Source organism: Triticum urartu, chromosome 2 (assembly GCF_003073215.2).
Source record: "Triticum urartu cultivar G1812 chromosome 2, Tu2.1, whole genome shotgun sequence".
Lineage (NCBI taxonomy): Eukaryota > Viridiplantae > Streptophyta > Magnoliopsida > Poales > Poaceae > Triticum > Triticum urartu.
Genome location: NC_053023.1, coordinates 70,174,698 through 70,195,256, shown reverse-complemented (window position 1 = coordinate 70,195,256; position 20,559 = coordinate 70,174,698). Strand labels below are relative to the sequence as shown.

General features: G+C 45.0%; 2 protein-coding genes across 5 annotated transcripts; both read left to right on the top strand.

The window, feature by feature from the left end:
• Window positions 1-11,622: 11,622 nt before the first annotated feature.
• Window positions 11,623-14,607, top strand: LOC125535850 (N6-mAMP deaminase-like). 2 transcript variants are annotated; one of them, XM_048698919.1, is made up of 11 exons: window positions 11,623-11,833; window positions 12,399-12,469; window positions 12,655-12,746; window positions 12,827-12,886; window positions 12,987-13,208; window positions 13,286-13,362; window positions 13,445-13,514; window positions 13,650-13,763; window positions 13,847-13,913; window positions 14,009-14,113; window positions 14,232-14,607. In XM_048698919.1, the coding sequence occupies exons 1-11, from the start codon at window positions 11,727-11,729 to the stop codon at window positions 14,357-14,359; spliced, it is 1,113 nt and encodes a 370-aa protein (XP_048554876.1). In that variant the 5' UTR covers window positions 11,623-11,726; the 3' UTR covers window positions 14,360-14,607. The 2 variants fall into 2 exon arrangements, with proteins under 2 accessions (XP_048554876.1, XP_048554875.1); XM_048698918.1 differs by having other exon boundaries at window positions 13,623-13,763.
• Window positions 14,608-15,315: 708 nt separating this feature from the next.
• On the top strand, window positions 15,316-19,450 carry LOC125535851 (N6-mAMP deaminase-like). 3 transcript variants are annotated; one of them, XM_048698922.1, is made up of 11 exons: window positions 15,316-15,557; window positions 17,217-17,287; window positions 17,473-17,564; window positions 17,645-17,704; window positions 17,801-18,016; window positions 18,094-18,170; window positions 18,263-18,332; window positions 18,463-18,576; window positions 18,666-18,732; window positions 18,826-18,930; window positions 19,057-19,450. In XM_048698922.1, the coding sequence occupies exons 2-11, from the start codon at window positions 17,281-17,283 to the stop codon at window positions 19,182-19,184; spliced, it is 936 nt and encodes a 311-aa protein (XP_048554879.1). In that variant the 5' UTR covers window positions 15,316-15,557; window positions 17,217-17,280; the 3' UTR covers window positions 19,185-19,450. The 3 variants fall into 3 exon arrangements, with proteins under 3 accessions (XP_048554879.1, XP_048554878.1, XP_048554877.1); XM_048698921.1 differs by having other exon boundaries at window positions 15,317-15,538; XM_048698920.1 differs by lacking the exon at window positions 15,316-15,557 and adding an exon at window positions 15,610-16,558.
• The last annotated feature ends 1,109 nt before the right edge of the window (window positions 19,451-20,559 follow it).

Sequence of the window (20,559 nt, the reverse complement as noted above, 5' to 3'; positions counted from 1 at the left end):
ATGCTATGCGATGCTACTTGGAGGACTTCAGTCTACTCTCTTCTACATGCTGCAAGACGGAGGCTGCCAGAAGCGTAGTCTTCGAAAGGACTAGTTATCCCCCTCTTATTCTGGCATTCTGCAGTTCAGTCCACATATGATACCCTTATTCCATTTGATACCCATGCATATGTAGTGTAGCTTCCTTGCTTGCGAGTACTTTGGATGAGTACTCACGGTTGCTTTCTCCCTCTTTTCCCCCTATCCCTTCTACCTGGTTGTTGCAACCAGATGTTGGAGTCCAGGATCCAGACGCCACCGTCGACGACGACTCCTACTACATCGGAGGTGCCTACTACTACGTGATGCCCGCTGACGACGACCAGGAGTAGTTAGGAGGATCCCAGGCAGGAGGCCTGCGCCTCTTTCGATCTGTATCCCAGTTTGTGTTAGCCTTCTTAAGGCAACCTTGTTTAACTTATGTCTGTACTCAGATATTGTTGCTTCCGCTGACTCGTCTATGATCGAGCTCTTGTATTCGAGCCCTCGAGGCCCCTGGCTTGTAATATGATGCTTGTATGACTTATTTTATTTGTAGAGTTGCGTTGTGATATCTTCCCGTGAGTTCTTGATCTTGATCGTACACATCTGCGTGCATGATTAGTGTACGGTCAAATCGGGGGCGTCATACATTATAAATGGCATCAATGAAAGTAGCTAGAATCAACGGGAGATGCGCGGAAGTAGCTAGCTAGTAGTACTTACTTTCGGGTATGTATATCGCAGCTCCTTTGGCAGTCCCGGAGCTTTTGTGGTGAACTTTTTCCAAACCCTGCAAGACAAAGATAATAATTATTACTTGAGATATCAGGAAATGAACAAAAAGTTGCCGATATGGTGCGATAATGATCGATTGAACATACTTGTTGAGAATTTTAGTCATGTCTGCATAGGTCTCGAGATCTTTTCGTCTCGAGTCTAAAACGATTACTAGTCCCTGCTCAAGCTTAATCTCCATGAGAATATAGTGGAAGCTGCGGACGCATGCATAACTCATCAATTAATTACATTACTATAACCTTGAGTAATAAGGGAAACCGAATATGCACAAGACAGTAACACTCACTTGAAGTTGTAAGGAAAGAGTATTTTATCTTTATTTTGATTTATTACCAACGATTTGAGCAAGTTGGCCTCGGCTTCTTTGGCATTCTTTTAACAACATATTCATCTATGAGATTTGTGTTAATGAACCCAATATCATATATTTCTGCTTTTCTGCACTCGACGATTTTCAATCTGCATAATATAGTGAGGATAATTGTAAATACATGCAATGAAAGAGCTGAGCTATATATAGAGACTTAATGACCGAAGTAGTACTTACAGACAGTAGCAAGTGACCGTTAATTTATCGAGGGCCTTTTGATTGAAAAACTGGGAGAACTCCTCAAATGGAATAGACAACAGATCAATTCCAACGAGGTCGTGCTCCTCTTTAACTCTCAAGTCAAAGTATTCGCCCCCCCAGATTCTCTATATGTTTTCATGTACCAATCATGCAATCTTCGCATCATCATTGTTAGAGATTTTTCATCTTTGACGAGAGGCTTCCCGTAATGGTATTTGTGTTCGTCCACCTCCAAGAATTCATAATGTACATCATCGGGCAGGTAATCTTCAAGATTGGTATAACCGGGCACCATCCTATGATCGTTAGCGACGATATCGCTAGACACCTTGAGCGGGGGGCATGATTGGTTCGCTTGTTCGCCGAGCTAGGCAGTTTTTTTCCCAGCTCGTCGTTCTGCTAACCTTCGATCACTGATAGTACTTCTCGACCGCTCCGCTTCGATATATACCTTTTCAGTAATGCGCTCATAGTTTGTTTTCAGCGGAGACTTTGGTGGTTTCCTCAGGGCATCGATAGTGCGCTTTAATTCACTAAATATATCTTCTCCTTCGGAGGTGGATGTTTATTTGCTTTCACCCCATCAAAGAAGTCCTTTACTTCGGTTTCCATGATCTTTGCGGTTTCCTCCGCGGTCCTCTCGTATGGTAACTTCTCTAGAGGCTTGAGAGATGGACCGAATCTGTATTGCCTCCCACCTCTAGCTGTACTACTAGACGTCGGAGCAGATGGAGCGGTTGTGGCTGTCTTCTTTCGTTGCTTACGAGGCGGAGGAGAAGGACTACGACGCGCCGGAGCAGCCGGAGCGGCGGCGGGTCTCTTCCGCCCTTGCTGGCGAGGCGGAGAAGGAGGAGGATGGCTGCTCGGGCGCGCCGGCGTAGGCGGAGAAGGAGGCGGAGTGACGCCATGCGTCGGAGAAGGAGGCTGAGTGCCCTGATCACTCGCCGGAGGAGGAGGCGGAGTGCCCTGACTCGCTAGAGGAGGAGGCGGAGGAGGAGGCGGAGGCGTCCAGTTCGGAAGGTTGATGAGCTCATTCCGCCATAGTCATGGAGTCTTCAGAGAAGAACCCAGCCGAGTCTCCCCTTCACCCGTAGGGTGGTCAAGCTCGAGGTCCTCAAATACGCCAGTTATTTCATCCACCATCACCCTAGCATATCCTTCTGGAATCGGCCGACAGTGAAAAGTTGCGCCAGGTTCAGGAGGTGCAACAGAGCCAACAGCCGCCTTGACTTTCAATTTCATCCATTGCGTCATAAGATAGCAATGTTGAGACTCCGTGATAGCATCCACGGGGTAGCTGACAGGAGCCGTGAAGACAGGCTCCAGCTGAAGCAGCTCGGTGGTAGCCACGTTGCTTCTCCGCTGAGATGGCGGGGTAGCTTTGGGGGAAGCTTTGGCAGGTCGCTTGCTGAGATCTGCTTCTCGTTCCTCTATCGCTTGTACCCTTGCGTGCAGCGCCTGCATTTGGGTCTGCTCCACTTTCTTCCTCCTCTCCTGGCATTTGTAACCGCATGCGCCCGGAAACCCATCCTTCCACGGAACGGAGCCTGGCGTGCCTCGTGTCCGTCCAGGGTGCTCAGGATTCCCGAGGGCCATTGTGAGATCGCCGTTCTCTCTGTCTGAAACGAACGTCCCTTGTTGCGCAGCATCGATATACTACCGAAGCTTCGTGACGGGTATTCGCAGTTGCTCGTTCGTCCAACGGTACTTCCCTGATACAGGGTCCAAGGTTCCGCCAACCCCGAAGAACCAAGTCCGGCAACGGTCTGGCCAGTTCAATGTCTCTGGTTCGACCCCTTTATCAACCAGGTCATTCTCAGCCTTGGCCCATAATGGCCGGGCTTTGAGGTAGCCACCTGACCCCGTGCGATGGTGAAGCTTCTTCTTTGCAGCATTTATCTTGTTTGTCGATGACATCTTCTTACTCTTGTCCGATGTCTTGTGGGCCACAAATTCGTCCCAGTGATCTCTGATCTTCTCATACCGGCCGATGAATTCTGGTGTCTCTTCTTTGTCAACAAACGTTATTTTCAGCTCATTCTCCCACCTCCTGGATAGTTCTGCCATCTTCTTAAGAGCATGAGACTTGATCAATTGCTCTTTAACTGGCTTCTCCAGATCCTCCTCTGGCGGTAGGGTGAAATTTGCCTTCAGCGCGGTCCAAAGATTATCTTTCTGCATATCGTTGACATAAGACACCTCAGGGTCTTCTTTAGCCGGCTTATACCATTGGTGGATGCTTATCGGGATCTTGTCCCTAACAAGAACCCCACACTGAGCAGCAAATGCTTCCTTTGTCCGGATGGTTCAATCGGTTGGCCATCGCGCGCGATTGCTGTGATCTCAAACCTTTCATCCGAGCGCAAATTTTTCTTTGGGCCTCGTCTCTTTACCGAAGTTGTGCTCGATCCGGAGGGCTAGAAAAAAGGAGAAAGACGAGAGTTATTAATTAATATGTGTACATACCAAAAACAATTAATGCATCAATTAGCTATAGTCAGCACATGCTTAATTAATATATATACCTGGCCGGACTCCGTTCACCGGAGCCGTCATCACGGTGTCCTTCTTCCACCGGCATTCGGTCATCGGAGCCATCATAATCATGTCCTTCCTCCTCCATTGTTCGATCATTGTAGCCTGCTTCTTCACCATGTCCTTCTAGACCATCGGCGTCGTTGAGAAACGACAAGACGACATCACTTCCGGCTGCGATTATGTCCCCCAACACCGCTTCTATTGCTTTGTCTCGGGGGTGCTCCATAGTTTTTGAAAATATTTACAACATGGCAATTATTATTCAAACATGACAGATGGATATATTAGTGACAAATGTAGAACTAGCTAGCTAATCATAATAAGGAATCATATTAGTGGCCTCGATGCTTCTCTAGGGTTTGGGGTGGCCTCGGCAACGCTTCAAGGGTTTGGGATGGCCTCGACAACGCGTCAAGGGTTTGGAGTGGCCTCGAAAACGCGTCAAGGGTTTGGAGTGGCCTCGACGACAACACTCTTTTAACTTGGTAAATTTGGGTGGCCTCGAGAGAGTTTGTCGGGTAGGGGCGCGGCGGGAGGGGGTAGGAGACCGACATTGTTTTTTTCTAGGGTTTGGGTGTCCTCGAGAGTTTTGGTCGAGCGAGAGGGCTGGGGGTGCTTCTGTGGTATAAGTTATCACGATCGAAGGGGGTATATATATCAACCGCCCCTCATGTCCAAGTTATCCGGGAGGGGGTTATATCGACAACGACGACATACATACATGGGAAAATAATGTTATCGGGGAGGAGGTATATCGATCTCCCCCTCGTGTTGAAGTTATCGGGAGGGGTATATCGACAACGACATACCTGATAAAAAATAAGAAGACGAAGAAGAAATAAAAAGAGGAGAAGAAGAAAGGAATAGAGGAGAAGATCGAAGAAAAAAAAGAAGAACTATTTTTTTCTTCTTCTCCTCTATTCCTATTTTTTCTTCTTCTCCTCTATTCCTTTCTTCTTCTTCTCTTCTTTTTCTTCTTTTTTCCTCTTCTTATTTATTTCTCCTCTTCTTCTCCTTTCTTTCGCTTCTTATTTCCCTTTTTCCTCTCCTTCTTTTTCTTCTTCTTCCTTTCCTAACTAGATATATAAAATTTTTCTAAAAATGTGACTTTTGCATATAATTTTTTTTTCTTCTTCTTCCTTCTTCCTAAATATATAAAACTTTTCTAAAAATGAAACTAACCTAAAATGTACTAAATGAGAGAACATATATAGATAAAACTTTTCTAAAAAAACTAAATTTTGCATATATGTATTTTTAAAACATCATGCATATTACAATTGAAAAAATACATACAAACATACAAAAAACATGTAAAAAATACATACATACATACATATATGAGCATACATAAAAAAATACATATATCTAAAAAATACATACATACATATATGAAAATCTAAAAACATGTAAAAAAATAGCATGTATAACTAAAAGGTTACATTTAGCGGCGACGGCAGGGCAGGAGCGGCGCGCGGCGGGGCAAGGGCGGCGCGCGGGTGATAACCCACAAATATAGGGGATCGCAACAGTTTTCGAGGGTAGAGTATTCAACCCAAATTTATAGATTCGACACAAGGGGAGCCAAAGAATATTCTCAAGTATTAGCAGCTGAGTTGTCAATTCAACCACACCTGGAAACTTAATATCTGCAGCAAAGTGTTTAGTAGCAAAATAATATGATAGTAGTGGTAACGGTAGCAAAAGGTAATGATAGCAAAAGTAATGTTTTTGGTATTTTGTAGTGATTGTAACAATAGCAATGGAAAAGTAAATAAGCGAAGAACAATATATGAAAAGCTCGTAGGCAATGGATTGGTGATGGGGAATTATGCCGGATGCGGTTCATCATGTAACAGTCATAACCTACGGTGACACGGAACTAGCTCCAATTCATCAATGTAATGTAGACATGTATTCTGAATATAGTCATACGTGCTTATGGAAAAGAACTTGCATGACATCTTTTGTCCTACCCTCCCGTGACAGCGGGGTCCTAATGGAAACTAAGGGATATTAAGGCCTCCTTTTAATAGAGTACTGGACCAAAGCATTAACACATAGTGAATACATGAACTCCTCAAACTACGGTCATCACCGGTAAATATCCCGATTATTGTCACTTCGGGGTTAACGGATCATAACGCATAATAGGTGACTATAGACTTGCAAGATAGGATCAAGAACTCTCATATATTGATGAAAACATAATAGGTTCAGATCTTAAATCATGGCACTCGGGCCCTAGTGACAAGCATTAAGCATAGCAAAGTCATATCAACATCAATCTCAGAATATAGTGGATACTAGGGATCAAACCCTAACAAAACTAACTTGATTACATGATAGATCTCATCCAACCCATCACCGTCCAGCAAGCCTACGATGGAATTACTTACGCACGGTGGTCAGCATCATGAAATTGGTGATGGAGGATGGTTGATGATGACGATGGCAACGGATTCCCCTCTCCGGAGCCCCGAACGGACTCTAGATCAGCCCTCCCGAGAGGTTTTAGGGCTTGGCGGCGGTTCTGTGTCGTAAAACGTGATGATTCTTCTCTCTGATTTTTTTCTCCCCGAAAGTAAATATATAGAGTTGGAGTTGAGGTCGGAGGAGCTCCAGGGGGCCCACTGTTGGGGATCGTAGCAGAAATTTAAAAAAATTCTACGCATCACCAAGATCAATCTATGGAGTAATCTAGCAACGAGGGGAATGAGAGTGCATCTACATACCCTTGTAGATCGCTAAGAGGAAGCGTTCAAGTGAACGGGGTTGATGGAGTCGTACTCGTCGTGATCCAAATCACCGATGATCCTAGTGCCGTACGGACGGCACCTCCGCGTTCAACACACGTACAGCCCGGTGACGTCTCCTACGCCTTGATCCAGCAAGGGGAGAAGGAGAGGTTGGGGAAGACTCCATCCAGCAGCAGCACGACGGCGTGGTGGTGGTGGAGGAGCGCGAGACTCCAGCAGGGCTTCGACAAGCACTACGAGAGACGAGGAGGGAGAGGGGTAGGGCTGCGCCAACAGGGGAGGAACTTCATGTGTTGGGCTGCCCCTTTGCCTCCACTATATATAGGGGAGAGGGAGGGCTGTGCCCCACCTAGGGTTTCCTCCCTAGGGGTGGCGGCAGCCCTAGATCCCATCTAGGGTGGCGGCCATAAGGGGGGGAGGGGGAGGCGCACCTGAGGTGGGCCTTAGGGCCCATCTGCCCTAGGGTTTGCCCCCCTCCCCTCTTGGAGGCGCCTTGGGCCTTGGTGGGAGGCGCCCCAGCCCACCTAGGGGCTGGTCCCTTCCCACTATTGGCCCATGTAGGCCTCCGGGGCTGGTGGCCCCACCTGGTGGACCCCCCGGACCCCTCCGGTGGTCCCGGTACACTACCGGTGATGCCCGGAACACTTCCGGTGGCCAAAACCATACTTCCTATATATCAATCTTTACCTCCGGACCATTCCGGAACTCCTCGTGACGTCCGGGATCTCATCCGGGACTCCGAACAACATTCGGTAACCGCGTACATACTTTCCTTATAACCCTAGCGTCATCGAGCCTTAAGTGTGTAGACCCTACGGGCTCGGGAGTCATGCAGACATGGCCGAGACAACTCTCCGGTCAATAACCAACAGCGGGATCTAGATACCCATGTTGGCTCCCACATGCTCCACGATGATCTCATCGGATGAACCACGATGTCAAGGATTCAATCAATCCCGTATACAATTCCCTTTGTCTAGCGGTATGATACTTGCCCGAGATTCGATCGTCGGTATCCCGATACCTTGTTCAATCTCATTACCGGCAAGTCTCTTTACTCGTTCCGTAACACATCATCCCGTGATCAAATCCTTGATCACATTGTGCACATTATGATGATGTCCTACCGAGTGGGCCCAGAGATACCTCTCCGTTTACACGGAGTGACAAATCCTAGTCTCGATTCGTGCCAACCCAATAGACACTTTCGGAGATACCTGTAGTGAACCTTTATAGCCACCCAGTTACGTTGTGACGTTTGGCACACCCAAAGCACTCCTACGGTATCCGGGAGTTGCACAATCTCATGGTCTAAGGAAATGATACTTGACATTAGAAAAGCTTTAGCATACGAACTACACGATCTTTGTGCTAGGCTTAGGATTGGGTCTTGTCCATCACATCATTCTCCTAATGATGTGATCCCATTATCAACGACATCCAATGTCCATGGTCAGGAAACCGTAACCATCTATTGATCAACGAGCTAGTCAACTAGAGGCTTACTAGGGACATGGTGTTGTCTATGTATCCACACATGTATCTAAGTTTCCTATCAATACAATTCTAGCATGGATAATAAACGATTATCATGAACAATGAAATATAATATAATAATAACTAATTTATTATTGCCTCTAGGGCATATTTCCAACAGTCTCCCACTTGCACTAGAGTCAATAATCTAGTTCACATCGCCATGTGATTAACACTCACATGTCACATCGCCATGTGACCAACATCCAAGAGTCTACTAGACTCAATGATCTAGTTCACATCACTATGTGATAAACACTCAAAGAGTTCTGGGTTTGATCATGTTATGCTTGTGAGAGAGGTTGTAGTCAACGGGTCTTGCCATATTCAGATCCCTATGTATTTTGCAAAACTTTATATCGTTGATGCTGCTACTACGTTCCACTTGGAGCTATTCCAAATTGTTGCTCCATTATACGTATCCGGTATCTCTACTCAGAGCTATCCGGATAGGTGTTAAGCTTGCATCGACGTAACTCTTTACGTCGAACTCTTTATCACCTCCATAACCGAGAAACATTTCCTTATTCCTCTTAGGATAATTTTGACCGCTATATGGTGATCCAGTCCTAGATCACCTTTGTACCCTCTTGCCAGACATGTGGCAAGGCACACATCAGTTGCGGTACTTAGCATGGCATACCGTATAGGGCCTATGACAAGAGCATAGGGGACGACCTTCGTCCTTCCTCTTTCTTCTGTCGTGGTCAATCTTTGAGTCTTACTCAACTTCACACCTTACAACTCAGGTAAGAACCCCTTCTTTGACTGATCTATTTTGAACTCCTTCAAAAACATGTCAAGGTGTGTGTTCTTTGAAAGTATCATCAGGCATTTTGATCTATCTCTATAGCTCTTGATGCCCATTACGTAAGCAGCTTTATCCAGGTCTTCCTTTGAAAATCACTCTTCAAACAACCGTTTATGCTTTCCAGAAATTCTACATTATTTCGGATCAACAATATGTCATCCACATATACTTATCAGAAATGTTGTAGTGCTCCCACTCACTTTCTTGTAAATACAAGTTTCTAGCAAACATTGTATAAACCTAAAAGCTTTGATCACTCCATCAAAACATATATTCCGATTCCGAGATGCTTGCTCTAGTCCATAGAAGGATTGCTGGAGCCAGCATACCTTTTAGCATCCTTAGGATCGACAAAACCTTTTATTGTATCACATACAACTTTTCTTACGAAAACTGGTAAGAAAACTTGTTTTGACATCCATCTGTAAGATTTCATAATCGAAAAATACAGCTAATGCTAACATTATTCCGATGGACTTAAGCATCTCTACGGGTGAGAAATTCTCATCATAGTCAACTCCTTGAACTTGTGAAAAGATTCTTTCCCACAAGTCGAGCTTCATAGACGGTAACATTACCGCCCACGTCCGTCTTCTTCTTAAAAATCCATTTATCTCAATGGCTTGCCGATCATCGGCCAAGTCCACCAAAGTCCATACTTTGTTCTGATATATGGATCCTATCTCGGATTTCATGACTTCTAACCATTTGTCGGAATACGGGCCCACCATCGCTTCTCCATAGCTCGTAGGTTCATTGTTGTCTAACAACATGATATCTAAGACAGGATTACCGTACCACTTAGGAGTAGTACATATCCTTGTCGACCTACGAGGTTCGAAAGCAACTTGATCCGAAGCTTCATGATCACTATCATTAACTTCATATTCAACAGACGTAGGCACCACAGATGCGGTTCGGCACCTCGCGGTTCCCTCGAATGGTTCGTCCAAGCACCGCAGATGCGATGCCTCCAAGGTATACACATGTACGGGGAGCAGCGTCGAGCGGGGACTGCTAGGTCCGGTCGCGCGGCATGGGCGTGGGGAGTGGCGATGGCTAACCAGGGTTCAATACTATCAACCCTAAGTGGTGTGCCCACTACCCTTTATATAGACCTTCAAGGTGGGCTCAACACTTGAGCCCACTAGGAGTCCACATCCATTTTCCACTCAGATCCAATCCGAATGGGCTGCAGCCCCTTAAGTGTGCGACCCTATAGGTTCACGTACACATGGACACGACCAGAGTCGATAGTTGGTAGCGGCTCCTAGCAGAACGTGCCAACTCCCATGTGGGCATAAAGTCGTTTGACGAACCTCAACAATGCAACTTTCCTTTTGCCTCACGATATTTGTTGTCGAGCTCAAGGCGAATACTTGTCACCCTTGTGATAGGTCGACCTCTCTTCTCGAAACCATGATACAGATTCCCGAACTGGGTTAAGACTTAACCCAAGTCGCATGGCCATGCTTTCTGAATCTGATCACTCGAGAGGGCCCAGAGAATATCTCTCCAAATAGGAGGGGCAAATCCCATCTTGGTCAACCATGTCTCGCGGCATGTCTCACGACTCATCTGAAAGCTACCTTTATAACTACCCAGTTACGGAGTAGCGTTTGATAGACCCTAAGTGAGTCGATCCTCATCCCGAAAACATGCGAGGACCTCAGGTCTAGGACATGGCATAGACATTGCACTTGAGACTAACAGATGACTATATCTCGCCGCGTCTCAAAGTGGGTCTGTCCGGCTCGGTGATCTCCATCCCCGATCCCATACTATCGGTTTAGCATCTCCATGCACATGACTTGTGAAACATAGTCATCAACCGAGTCGTATACTAGTCAAGAATATGTGTCCGCACATCCTTATCAACTAGGGACCATTAGAACAATCATCATACAATACATAGTTCCACAAACTTATCAACTAGGGACTACTTTTTTAGAGTAAATTCCGTTTTCTACCACCAAGACTTTTTTTTGAAAGGGCAGCCTTGGCTGGTGTTTCATTGATTTTAAGCAGGGAGCAGTTGGAAATGTGACAAAGACGATGATCCGTAGATCAAGGACAGAAGAAAAGGAAATAAGAAAAGGATAGAAGAAAAAGAAATAAGAAAAGGCGCACCGGCACACTGATGCGATTTTTGTGATATGCTGCCGGCACACTCTTCTGAACGATGGTTCAAGAAAAAAAAACTTGTGAACAATGGGGAGGCGAGGACGTGTTGGACGAGCCGCATAAGACTAGCCACAGTGGGAGTAACTTCAGCAGTAACATCGAGTCCAACTCAGCAAATTTGCTTGTGTGACAATGAGTTAATGAGGAGAGAGATAGTTGTAGTAACTTAGTTAGTTACTGTAACATCACATGTCTCAATGCAATATGAGTCTATAACCTAATAAATGAATCCTTACATGTTATCATACTTAAATTACTACCCACTATAAAGATAGTAATATAGTTTAGGGATACATGTATGTTACTCTTCATTGTGGCTAGTCTAAAGCGCATCACTGATCTCAGCGCAGAATCGGGTGGTCCAGAAATCGACCAGCATTTATAATTTTGCCAGGCGGCTGCGCACCTTTGTGTCTGCACTCTGGCCCCATAAAGACTGGAGCGAGACAAAACCAATCATACAAGGCGAGCGCCGGGGAGACGCCGGAGCAAGACGAAGCCGGCGGCCATGGAGACCTCGGAGGCGGAGAAGGAGATGAGGGAGTGGTGCGTCGCGCTCCCCAAGGTGGAGCTCCACGCCCACCTCAACGGCTCCGTCCGCAACTCCACCCTCCTGTCAGTACCGCTCCCCCCCTCCCCAACCCCAGACCCGGCTTCTTCTTCGTATCTTCCGTTCGGTAGCCAAGGTCTGCTTATCCGAGGCTAGAGCAGTGCAATTGAAGTCGCAGTGATTTTGGTTCAGTTCTTCTGCATCCTCAGCAGCAGCGCCTGCTCCCTCTCTCCCAGATTGTTTTGCTCACCTGACATTTATAGCATCTAGTACTAGTACTACCAATTTCACCACCATGATGATTTCTAGGCGCAATAACGCCATTGTCTTCAATATGTACTTCTATTTTTCTTCGAATACACACCAAAGCGCGCATCATTTTCCAAAGGGAATGTGCAATGTTAGGGAATCTATTATCAGCAATATCGTAATTTTGTTCCGTGCCATTCATTTGTCAATATTCTATTTTGTTGTCTTGTAACAATACTACCGTGACTTCCCGCAAAAAACAAAACAATACTACCTGACATGTTAGAATTTCTATGAGATGGAAAAACCGGATTGTCTCCATTGGAGTTAATATTTATATTTTTAGAAATTGATATCCTTTTGTTGCCATTTCTTGAATAGAGAACTCGCAAAAGAACTAGGCGACAAAGGAGTGATTGTCTTTGAGGATGTTAAGGATGTGATCATGAAGAGTAAGTGGACCATTTTCGTGTCGTTTTCTCTAAGGCTTTACCTACCCATAAGTCATATCAAAACATACTATGAACCAAGTATCCATATCTTTGAAATTTTGTACTACTTATGTTTCTCTGCTGTGATATTTGTAAGGCTCGAATTCCATGTCTGCTTATTGACTATGGTTTTAAATGTTCAACAGATGACAGATCTCTCCCAGAGTGTTTTAGGCTCTTTGATTTGTTTCATATACTTACGACTGACCATGATACAGTGACAAGGATCGCCAAGGAGGCATGTTAATCATTATTTGCGTTATTTCACATTGTTCTACACAACATTTCTTCAGTTAATTGTTCAGACAAAACTAACAGGTTGTGGGAGATTTTGCTGCCGAGAATGTTGTGTATTTGGAAATAAGGACGACACCTAAGGTACTATTTTCTGAATTTCTTTTCATATTAGTTCACAATTTTACAAGTCCGTGCGCAACGTGACTAGTTTTTTTTTGTCTCTTTTGCTCTCACCGCCTAGAATAATGAAGCAAAGGGGATGACCAAGAGATCATACATGAATGCTGTTGTTAAAGGACTTAAGTCTGTTGAAGACGTCGACGTTGTTCTATTTGATTCTAACTTAAGAAACGATGAAACACCTATGAGTGATTTGAGTGGCGACACAAAGAGAAAGAAGATATATGTTAGGCTCCTTCTGAGTATTGACCGTCGTGAGACAACTTCTGCTGCATTGGATACTGTATGTTGATCTTCCATTTTAGCCTATACTCTGAACAAATCTTGGAACATATTGAATAATTTACTTCCTTTTGTCAGGTTAATTTAGCCATGGAAATGAAGGACCAGGGTGTAATTGGCATTGATCTCTCTGGCAATCCAGTTGTAGGGGAATGGTACGGAATATTTTATATCTGGCTTGAACTAAATGAAAACATGATAACTATTTATGTGCTAATATTTTCAAAATTTGTGAAGGGAGACATACCTGCCTGCTCTAGAACATGCTAAAGAGCTGGGAATCCCCACCACAATTCACTGTGGTGAGGTATGAAAACACATTCAGACATGTCCCAAACACACTGTTTCCTTATTATCATTATTTTCTCGAAGTACCATTTGCAAATCTCTACATATGCGATATATTATTTGGCAGATGAAATTAGAGCTTAGTGAACAACAGGTACCAAACAGGAAGGAAATCCAAGCAATGCTGGATTTCTGCCCTCAAAGGCTAGGTCATGTCTGTTGCCTCGACGACGAAGAGTGGAAGAAGCTCAAGTCATCGATGATCCCGGTGACCTTATTTCTGTTCCCCGCCTTTCACTGTCTGTAGCTATTCTATGGCACCCATGTTTACTTAACTTTCGAGAGCTGCAGGTGGAAATATGTTTAACCTCCAATGTTATGACCGGAGGCGCCCCTTCTCTGGAGCTTCATCACTTTGGTCTGTACCTGACAATGCAGAACCCAACATCCTTGACAAAAAGAAATCTAACCCCAGCAAGCATCTTAACGCTCCGAGTTTCTGAACTTGTGCAGCTGACCTTTACAACGCGAAACACCCTCTGTCGATATGCACCGATGATTCTGGCCTCTTTTCGACGAGCCTCTCAAATGAGTATTACCTCGTCGCGTCTACCTTCGGTACGCCCATTTCTCTTAGAAACAGTACCTGTAAAATCAATCAGAGTTATTCCCCATTAATCCCAACATATACTTGTTTACTGACTCTGAGCTTTGAATTCGGTCTGCGATTTGTCAGGCCTTAGCAAGACCGAGCTGTTTCGGCTAGCCCAGGGCGCTGTGGAGTTCGTGTTCGCCGACGACAAGGTGAAGAAGTCACTGAGGGCGGTGTTTGAGCGTGCGGCGGCGGAGACGCTCGCAAGTTAGGCCTCCTCCGTCGGCCTTGCTCTCCAGTGTATTAGTAATTTAGTGGTATGTGACTGTGTGTTTCCGGAGTAGATCAGGAGGAGATGAATAGAATAGAAATCTCACGTAGTACGGTGTGCGCCCGTGCCGGATCAAATGACGCACCGTGATTCAGTTACCTGGACATGACGGCGATTCAGTATTCCATTTTCCCTGAACCAGAACAGTTGTTCGGTTTGGTTCGTGTCAACGGAAGCATACGGGGTCCACATCGATCGCGTGCATTTTTTTTTTGAATGCACAATTGCACAGTACACAGCAGCGGCATAGGGACGAACAGTCGGTGGAGTGCCAATCTGGTATACAGATGCTCTGAACACATTTCATGGAACCCATTGTTATAGACCTGGTAGTAGTTGCTAGGCCGTATATCCTGTTACTCCGAATGCTAATTTGATAACATTTGCAACGCAGGGTAATAATATATTGCTGCGTGTCTTTCTTGGTTCTTGATGCTGATTTGAGTAAAAATAATAATCAAAAGGGAGGATAAAGTGATAAACCCCTAGGCAACGTTGAGATGTTTGACATGTCTATTATTAATTGATGTACAACCATTTTTATTAATCGCATAATAGTCACATGGTTGACATGTCTATTATGGCCGGGCCTGACCAACGTTGAGTGAATTGCAAAAACCATCGACATTGAAGACTAGATTCGTAGGAAACACACTTCTACATGTCTGTGCCAAAAAACACTAATTTGAAGCCTAATTTTTTTGCAGAAACCACTAGTCATCCGCTTCGCTCATTTTAATAACATTTATGACAGGCAGGACCCACTGAACAGAATGACGTGGCACGACATAATGGATCACAAATAGACAGAATAACATAGATTAAATTATAGAAGAGAATAAGGTTATCTTTTCTGTAAAAAAGAAAGAAAGAGGATAAGGTTGTGACAGAGGGCCAGGAGCAGCAGCGAGCTCCGCAGCCGGCACGCTCGAGCTCGCAGGCGTGCGGGCTGAGGCCATCAGGCCAGGCCACGAGCAACAGCTCCACCACGCCCCCCCCCCCCCCCCCCCCCCCCCCCCCCCCCCCCCCCCCCCCCCCCCCCCCCTTCTCTTTTTTTTCCTCAACGGCTTCACTGCTTACCCTTGCACCTTGCTGCCGTGCAGCCTGCCGACCCTCGACGGTGAGCTCCTCCGCCGCAGGTGCCCTCCCCTATCTCTTCCATCTCTCTTTGATGTGTGCCGTCTTCATCGTTCTCCTACAGGAACAACACCGTTGATATTCAATCGCCGCCGTGCAGAGCTCTGTTGCACTGCCGTCTTAAGGCCTTGTACAATGCTAGATGCTTAGAAAAATAAATCGGTTTTTTCTGAAGCATTAGTGCCTATTTTTAAAAGAGAGACGCCTAATTAAACGTCTACCCTGTACAAATAAGCACCGGTGTTTAAGAAAAGCCTGATTTATTTCTCTAAGCACCTTCCTAAGAACATTGCATTGTACAAGGCCTAACCCACACTACCATCGGATCCAGGGCGTCCTGCCGTCGCCGACCACGTCGAACCTCCCTTGTGCCTCGCCGCGCACGGGGAGGGAGTGGCCGCTGGCGTCCACCACCGGACCGGTGGGAGATTAAGGTCACGGAGGACCTGATTACTTTTCTAGGGGTCATTTTGCAAAACAAAATTGTATTGGGGTGTAATTGGCTTTTTTCTTACCATGTCACCCTGTCCAGGGGACCCACCTGTCATAATCGTGTTCAAAACGACCTAAGCTGCCGACTAGTGTTTCTTGCAAAAACTTAGATGCAAAATTAGTCGTTTTTAGCACAAACCCATAGAAGTGTGTCTCCTGCAAACCTGGACTTCAATGTTGATGGCTTTTGCAATTCAGTCGACCAAGGTTGGATCTTTTACATTGTGGTGTGGAGATTGCTGCTGTTATCTTTGGCGGATGTTTTTACAATTTTGCCAGGCGGCTGCGCACTTTTGCCTCCGTGCTCTGGCCCCACAAAGACTCGAGCGACACGAAACCAATCATACAAGGGGAGGCGAGCGCCGGGGAGACGCCGGAGCAAAACGAAGCCGGCGGCCATGGAGACTCAGACTTCGGAGGCTGAGAAGGAGATGAGGGAGTGGTGCGTCGCCCTCCCCAAGGTGGAGCTCCACGCCCACCTCAACGGCTCCGTCCGCAACTCCACCCTCCTGTCAGTACCGCTCCCTCTCCCCTCCTCTTCCCGGCCACCCCTCAACCCCAGCGCCCGGTCCTTCGTGCCTTCCATCCGGTGGACAAGGCCTTCTTATCCGAGGCTAGAGCAGTGCAGTTGGACTGATCTTGGCTTCGTTCGTTTGCATCCTTGGGGCCAACAGCGTCTGCTACCGCTCTCCCAGATCGTTTTGCTGAACGATTTTTTTGGAAGAAAGTTTTGCTGAACGATTCATCACCTAAGATTTTCGAAAATTTAGCATACCAAAAGCGTCTTATCATTTGGGACAGAGGAAGTTAGATGCCATGTGGGTACTGAAACTGTTCTGTGATAGTGTCATAGTCTGATGGATGCTCCCTAGCTACTTAAATCACCTACCAATTTTACTACCATGGTGATTTCAGGGCGCAATAACTGCATTGTCTTCAACACGTTCTTCTCTTTTCTCTAATACGCACAAAAACGCGCAACATTTTCAACAATGTATAAATTAGTACTATCATATAAAACACCTCTGGTTTTGTTCGGTACCATTCAGTTGTCAGTATTCTACTTTCTTGTCTTCTAACAATGCTATCTTGGCATGTTAGTATTTCCATTGGAGTTGATATTTCTATTTCTAGAAATTGATATCCTTTTGTTGCCATTTCTTGAATAGAGAACTAGCAAAAGAACTAGGTGACAAAGGAGTCATTGTCCTTGAAGATGTTAAGGATGTGATCATGAAGAGTAAGTGGACCATTTCCATGCCGTTTTCCAATGCTACCTACCCATAAGTCATATCAAAACATGCTATGAACCAAATATGAACATCTTTCAAATTGTGTACTTATATTTCTCTGTTTGCAATTGTACTATTTGTATGGCTTGAATTCCATGTCTGCTTATTAACTCTGGTTTTAAATTTTCAACAGATGACAGATGTCTCCCAGAGTGTGTTAGGCTCTTTGATTTGTTTCATATACTTACAACTGACCATGATACAGTAGCAAGAATCGCCAAGGAGGCATGTTAATCGTTATTTGCGTTATTTCACATTGTTGTACACAACATTTCTTCAGTTAATTGTTCAGACAAAACTAGCAGGTTGTGGGAGATTTTGCTGCTGAGAATGTTGTGTATTTAGAAATAAGGACGCCGCCTAAGGTGCTACTTTTGGATTATTTTTCATATTAGTTCACAATTCTACAAGTCTGTGCGCAACGTGACTAGTTTTGTGTCTCTTTTGCTCTCACCGCCTAGAATAATGAAGCCAAGGGGATAACAAAGCGATCCTACATGAATGCTGTTGTAAAAGGTCATAAGTCTGTTGAAGACGTTGATGTTCTTCTAAACAATGAAAAATTAAGTTGTACACCAATGAGTGATTTGGGTGGCGACACAAAGAGAAAGAAGATATATGTTAGGCTCCTTCTGAGTATTGACCGTCATGAGACAACTTCTGCTGCATTGGATACTGTATGTTGATCTTCCACTTCAGCCTATACTCTGAACAAAGCTTGGAACATATTTAATAGTTTACTTCCTTTCATCAGGTTAATTTAGCCATGGAAATGAAGGACCAGGGTGTAATTGGCATTGATCTCTCTGGCAATCCAGTTGTAGGGGAATGGTAAGAAATATTTTATATCTGGCTCGAACTAAATGAAAACATGTTAGCTATTTATGTGCTAATATTGCATGATGTTTTCAAAATTTGTGAAGGGAGACATACCTGCCTGCTCTAGAACATGCTAAAGAGCTGGGAATCCCCACCACAATTCACTGTGGTGAGGTATGAAAATACATTTAGACAATTCAAAACACACTGTTTTCTTATTATCATTATTTTCTCAAAGTACCGTTTGCAAATCTTTACATATATTATTTGGCCAATGAAATTAAATATTACTAGTGAACAACAGGTACCAAACAGGAAGGAGATCCAAGCAATGCTGGACTTCTGCCCTCAAAGGCTGGGTCATGTCTGCTGCCTCGACGACGAAGAGTGGAAGAAGCTCAAGTCATCAGTGATCCCGGTGACCTCATTTCTGTTCCTCGCCTTTCATTATCTGTAGCTATTCTATGTCAGCCATGCTTACCTAACTTCCAAGACGAAATTCTGCAGGTGGAGATATGTTTAACCTCCAATGTTATGACCGGAGGCACCCCTTCTCTTGAGCGTCATCACTTTGGTCTGTATCTGACAATGCAGAACCCAAAATCCTTGATAAATAAAACTAACCCCAGCAAGCATCTTAACATTCCGAGTTTCCGAACTTGTGCAGCTGACCTCTACAACGCGAAACACCCTCTGTCGATATGCACCGACGATTGTGGCCTCTTTTCAACGAGCCTCTCAAATGAGTATTACCTCGCCGCGTCTACCTTTGGTATGCGCTCATTTCTCTTAGAAACAGTACCCAGAAAATCAATCAGAGGTTATTCCTCAGTAATTCCAAGAACATATACTTGCTTACACCGACTCTAAACATTGCATCCGGTGTGTAATTCGTCAGGTCTTAGCAAGACCGAGCTATTTCGTCTAGCCCAGGGAGCTGTGGAGTTTATGTTCGCTGACGACGAGGTGAAGAAGTCACTGAGGGCGGTGTTTGAGCGTGCGGCGGCGGAGAGGCTCACGAGTTAGGCCCCGTCGGCACCCTTGCTCTCCAGTGTATTGGCATGTGACTATGTGTTTCCCGAGTAGATCAGGAGGAGATGGATAGAATAGAAATCTCATGTACCATGTTAAAAAAAAACTCATGTACGGTGTGTGCTCCTGCCGGATCAAATGACGCACCGTGTTTTTTTTTTTGAAGAACTGACAGGAGCGCTGCCTTTTCATTTAGTAGAGGGAAATATGTACAGTGACACACCGTGATTCAGTTATTTGGACGAGACGGCGGTTCAGTATTTCCTTTTCCCTAATAATTTGTTAACGGAAGCACACGGAGTCAACAGAGGATCAATGGATCGCGTGCATTTGAATACACAACAGCGGCATAGGACGAACAATCGGTGAACTGCTAATCTGGTATACACAGATGCTCTGAACAGATTTCATAGAACGCATTGTTATATCCGGCAGTTGCTAGGCTGTATATCTTGTTACTCCGAATGCTAATTTGATAACATTTGCAACGCAGGATAATATGTTGCTGCGCGTCTGATGCTGATTTGAGTAAAAATAAAATAAAAAGAGGTTAAACCTCGGGCCTCTGCATCATCGCAGTGATGGACATCCATTTTTATTTATTGATGAGTAATAGTCACATAGTTGACATGTCTATTTATGGTCGGGCCTGACCAACGTCGGATCATTTACATCGTGGTGAACTGGTGATGGAGATTGCTGATGTTTTTTATTTCTGTTGAGAGAAAGGATATAATAGATGTCCCTATCAATCCTAAGCTACGTATGCTCATGTGTGCGTTTTAGGCTTTCCCGGTCGGAGAGCTTGATGCCACATGTGTGACACTTGTCATTTGACTTTTTTTAGGTCATCCATGGCTTGTATATTCAGATTCACCTGTAGCTTATCTAGGGTTTATCCTTGGAAGCCAAGACTAAGCTTAATTCGGCTACAAAAAGATTGGTAAGCTAGATTAACACTGACGTTGACTAGTGTAGCTGCTAGGAGACATCAAACCCATGACCCATCCACAACGGAACGCAATCTCTTTCCTTTCCCCTGACAATGTTTCTCGAGCTTATGTATTTCCGTTCATTCGCAATGAAAAGGGATTTAGCCCGGTTAGAAAAGAAAACAACGCAACGCAACAACATACAAGACGAAGCTCACATAATCCTAATCAGCATTTCCCATGCCCATCCAGGGCAACTTAACTACTTAAGGCATTTAGTAACAGATTTAACAGCCATACATATCCAAGCATATAGTGCCACGCACGCAACATACTATAGTCGGCTGCTAACCAGAGGTGTTCAGATGCAACTGACATATGTCACCGAGTTACCCGTCCGATATACCTTGACACAACAACAAAGTCTTCCGAGGAAT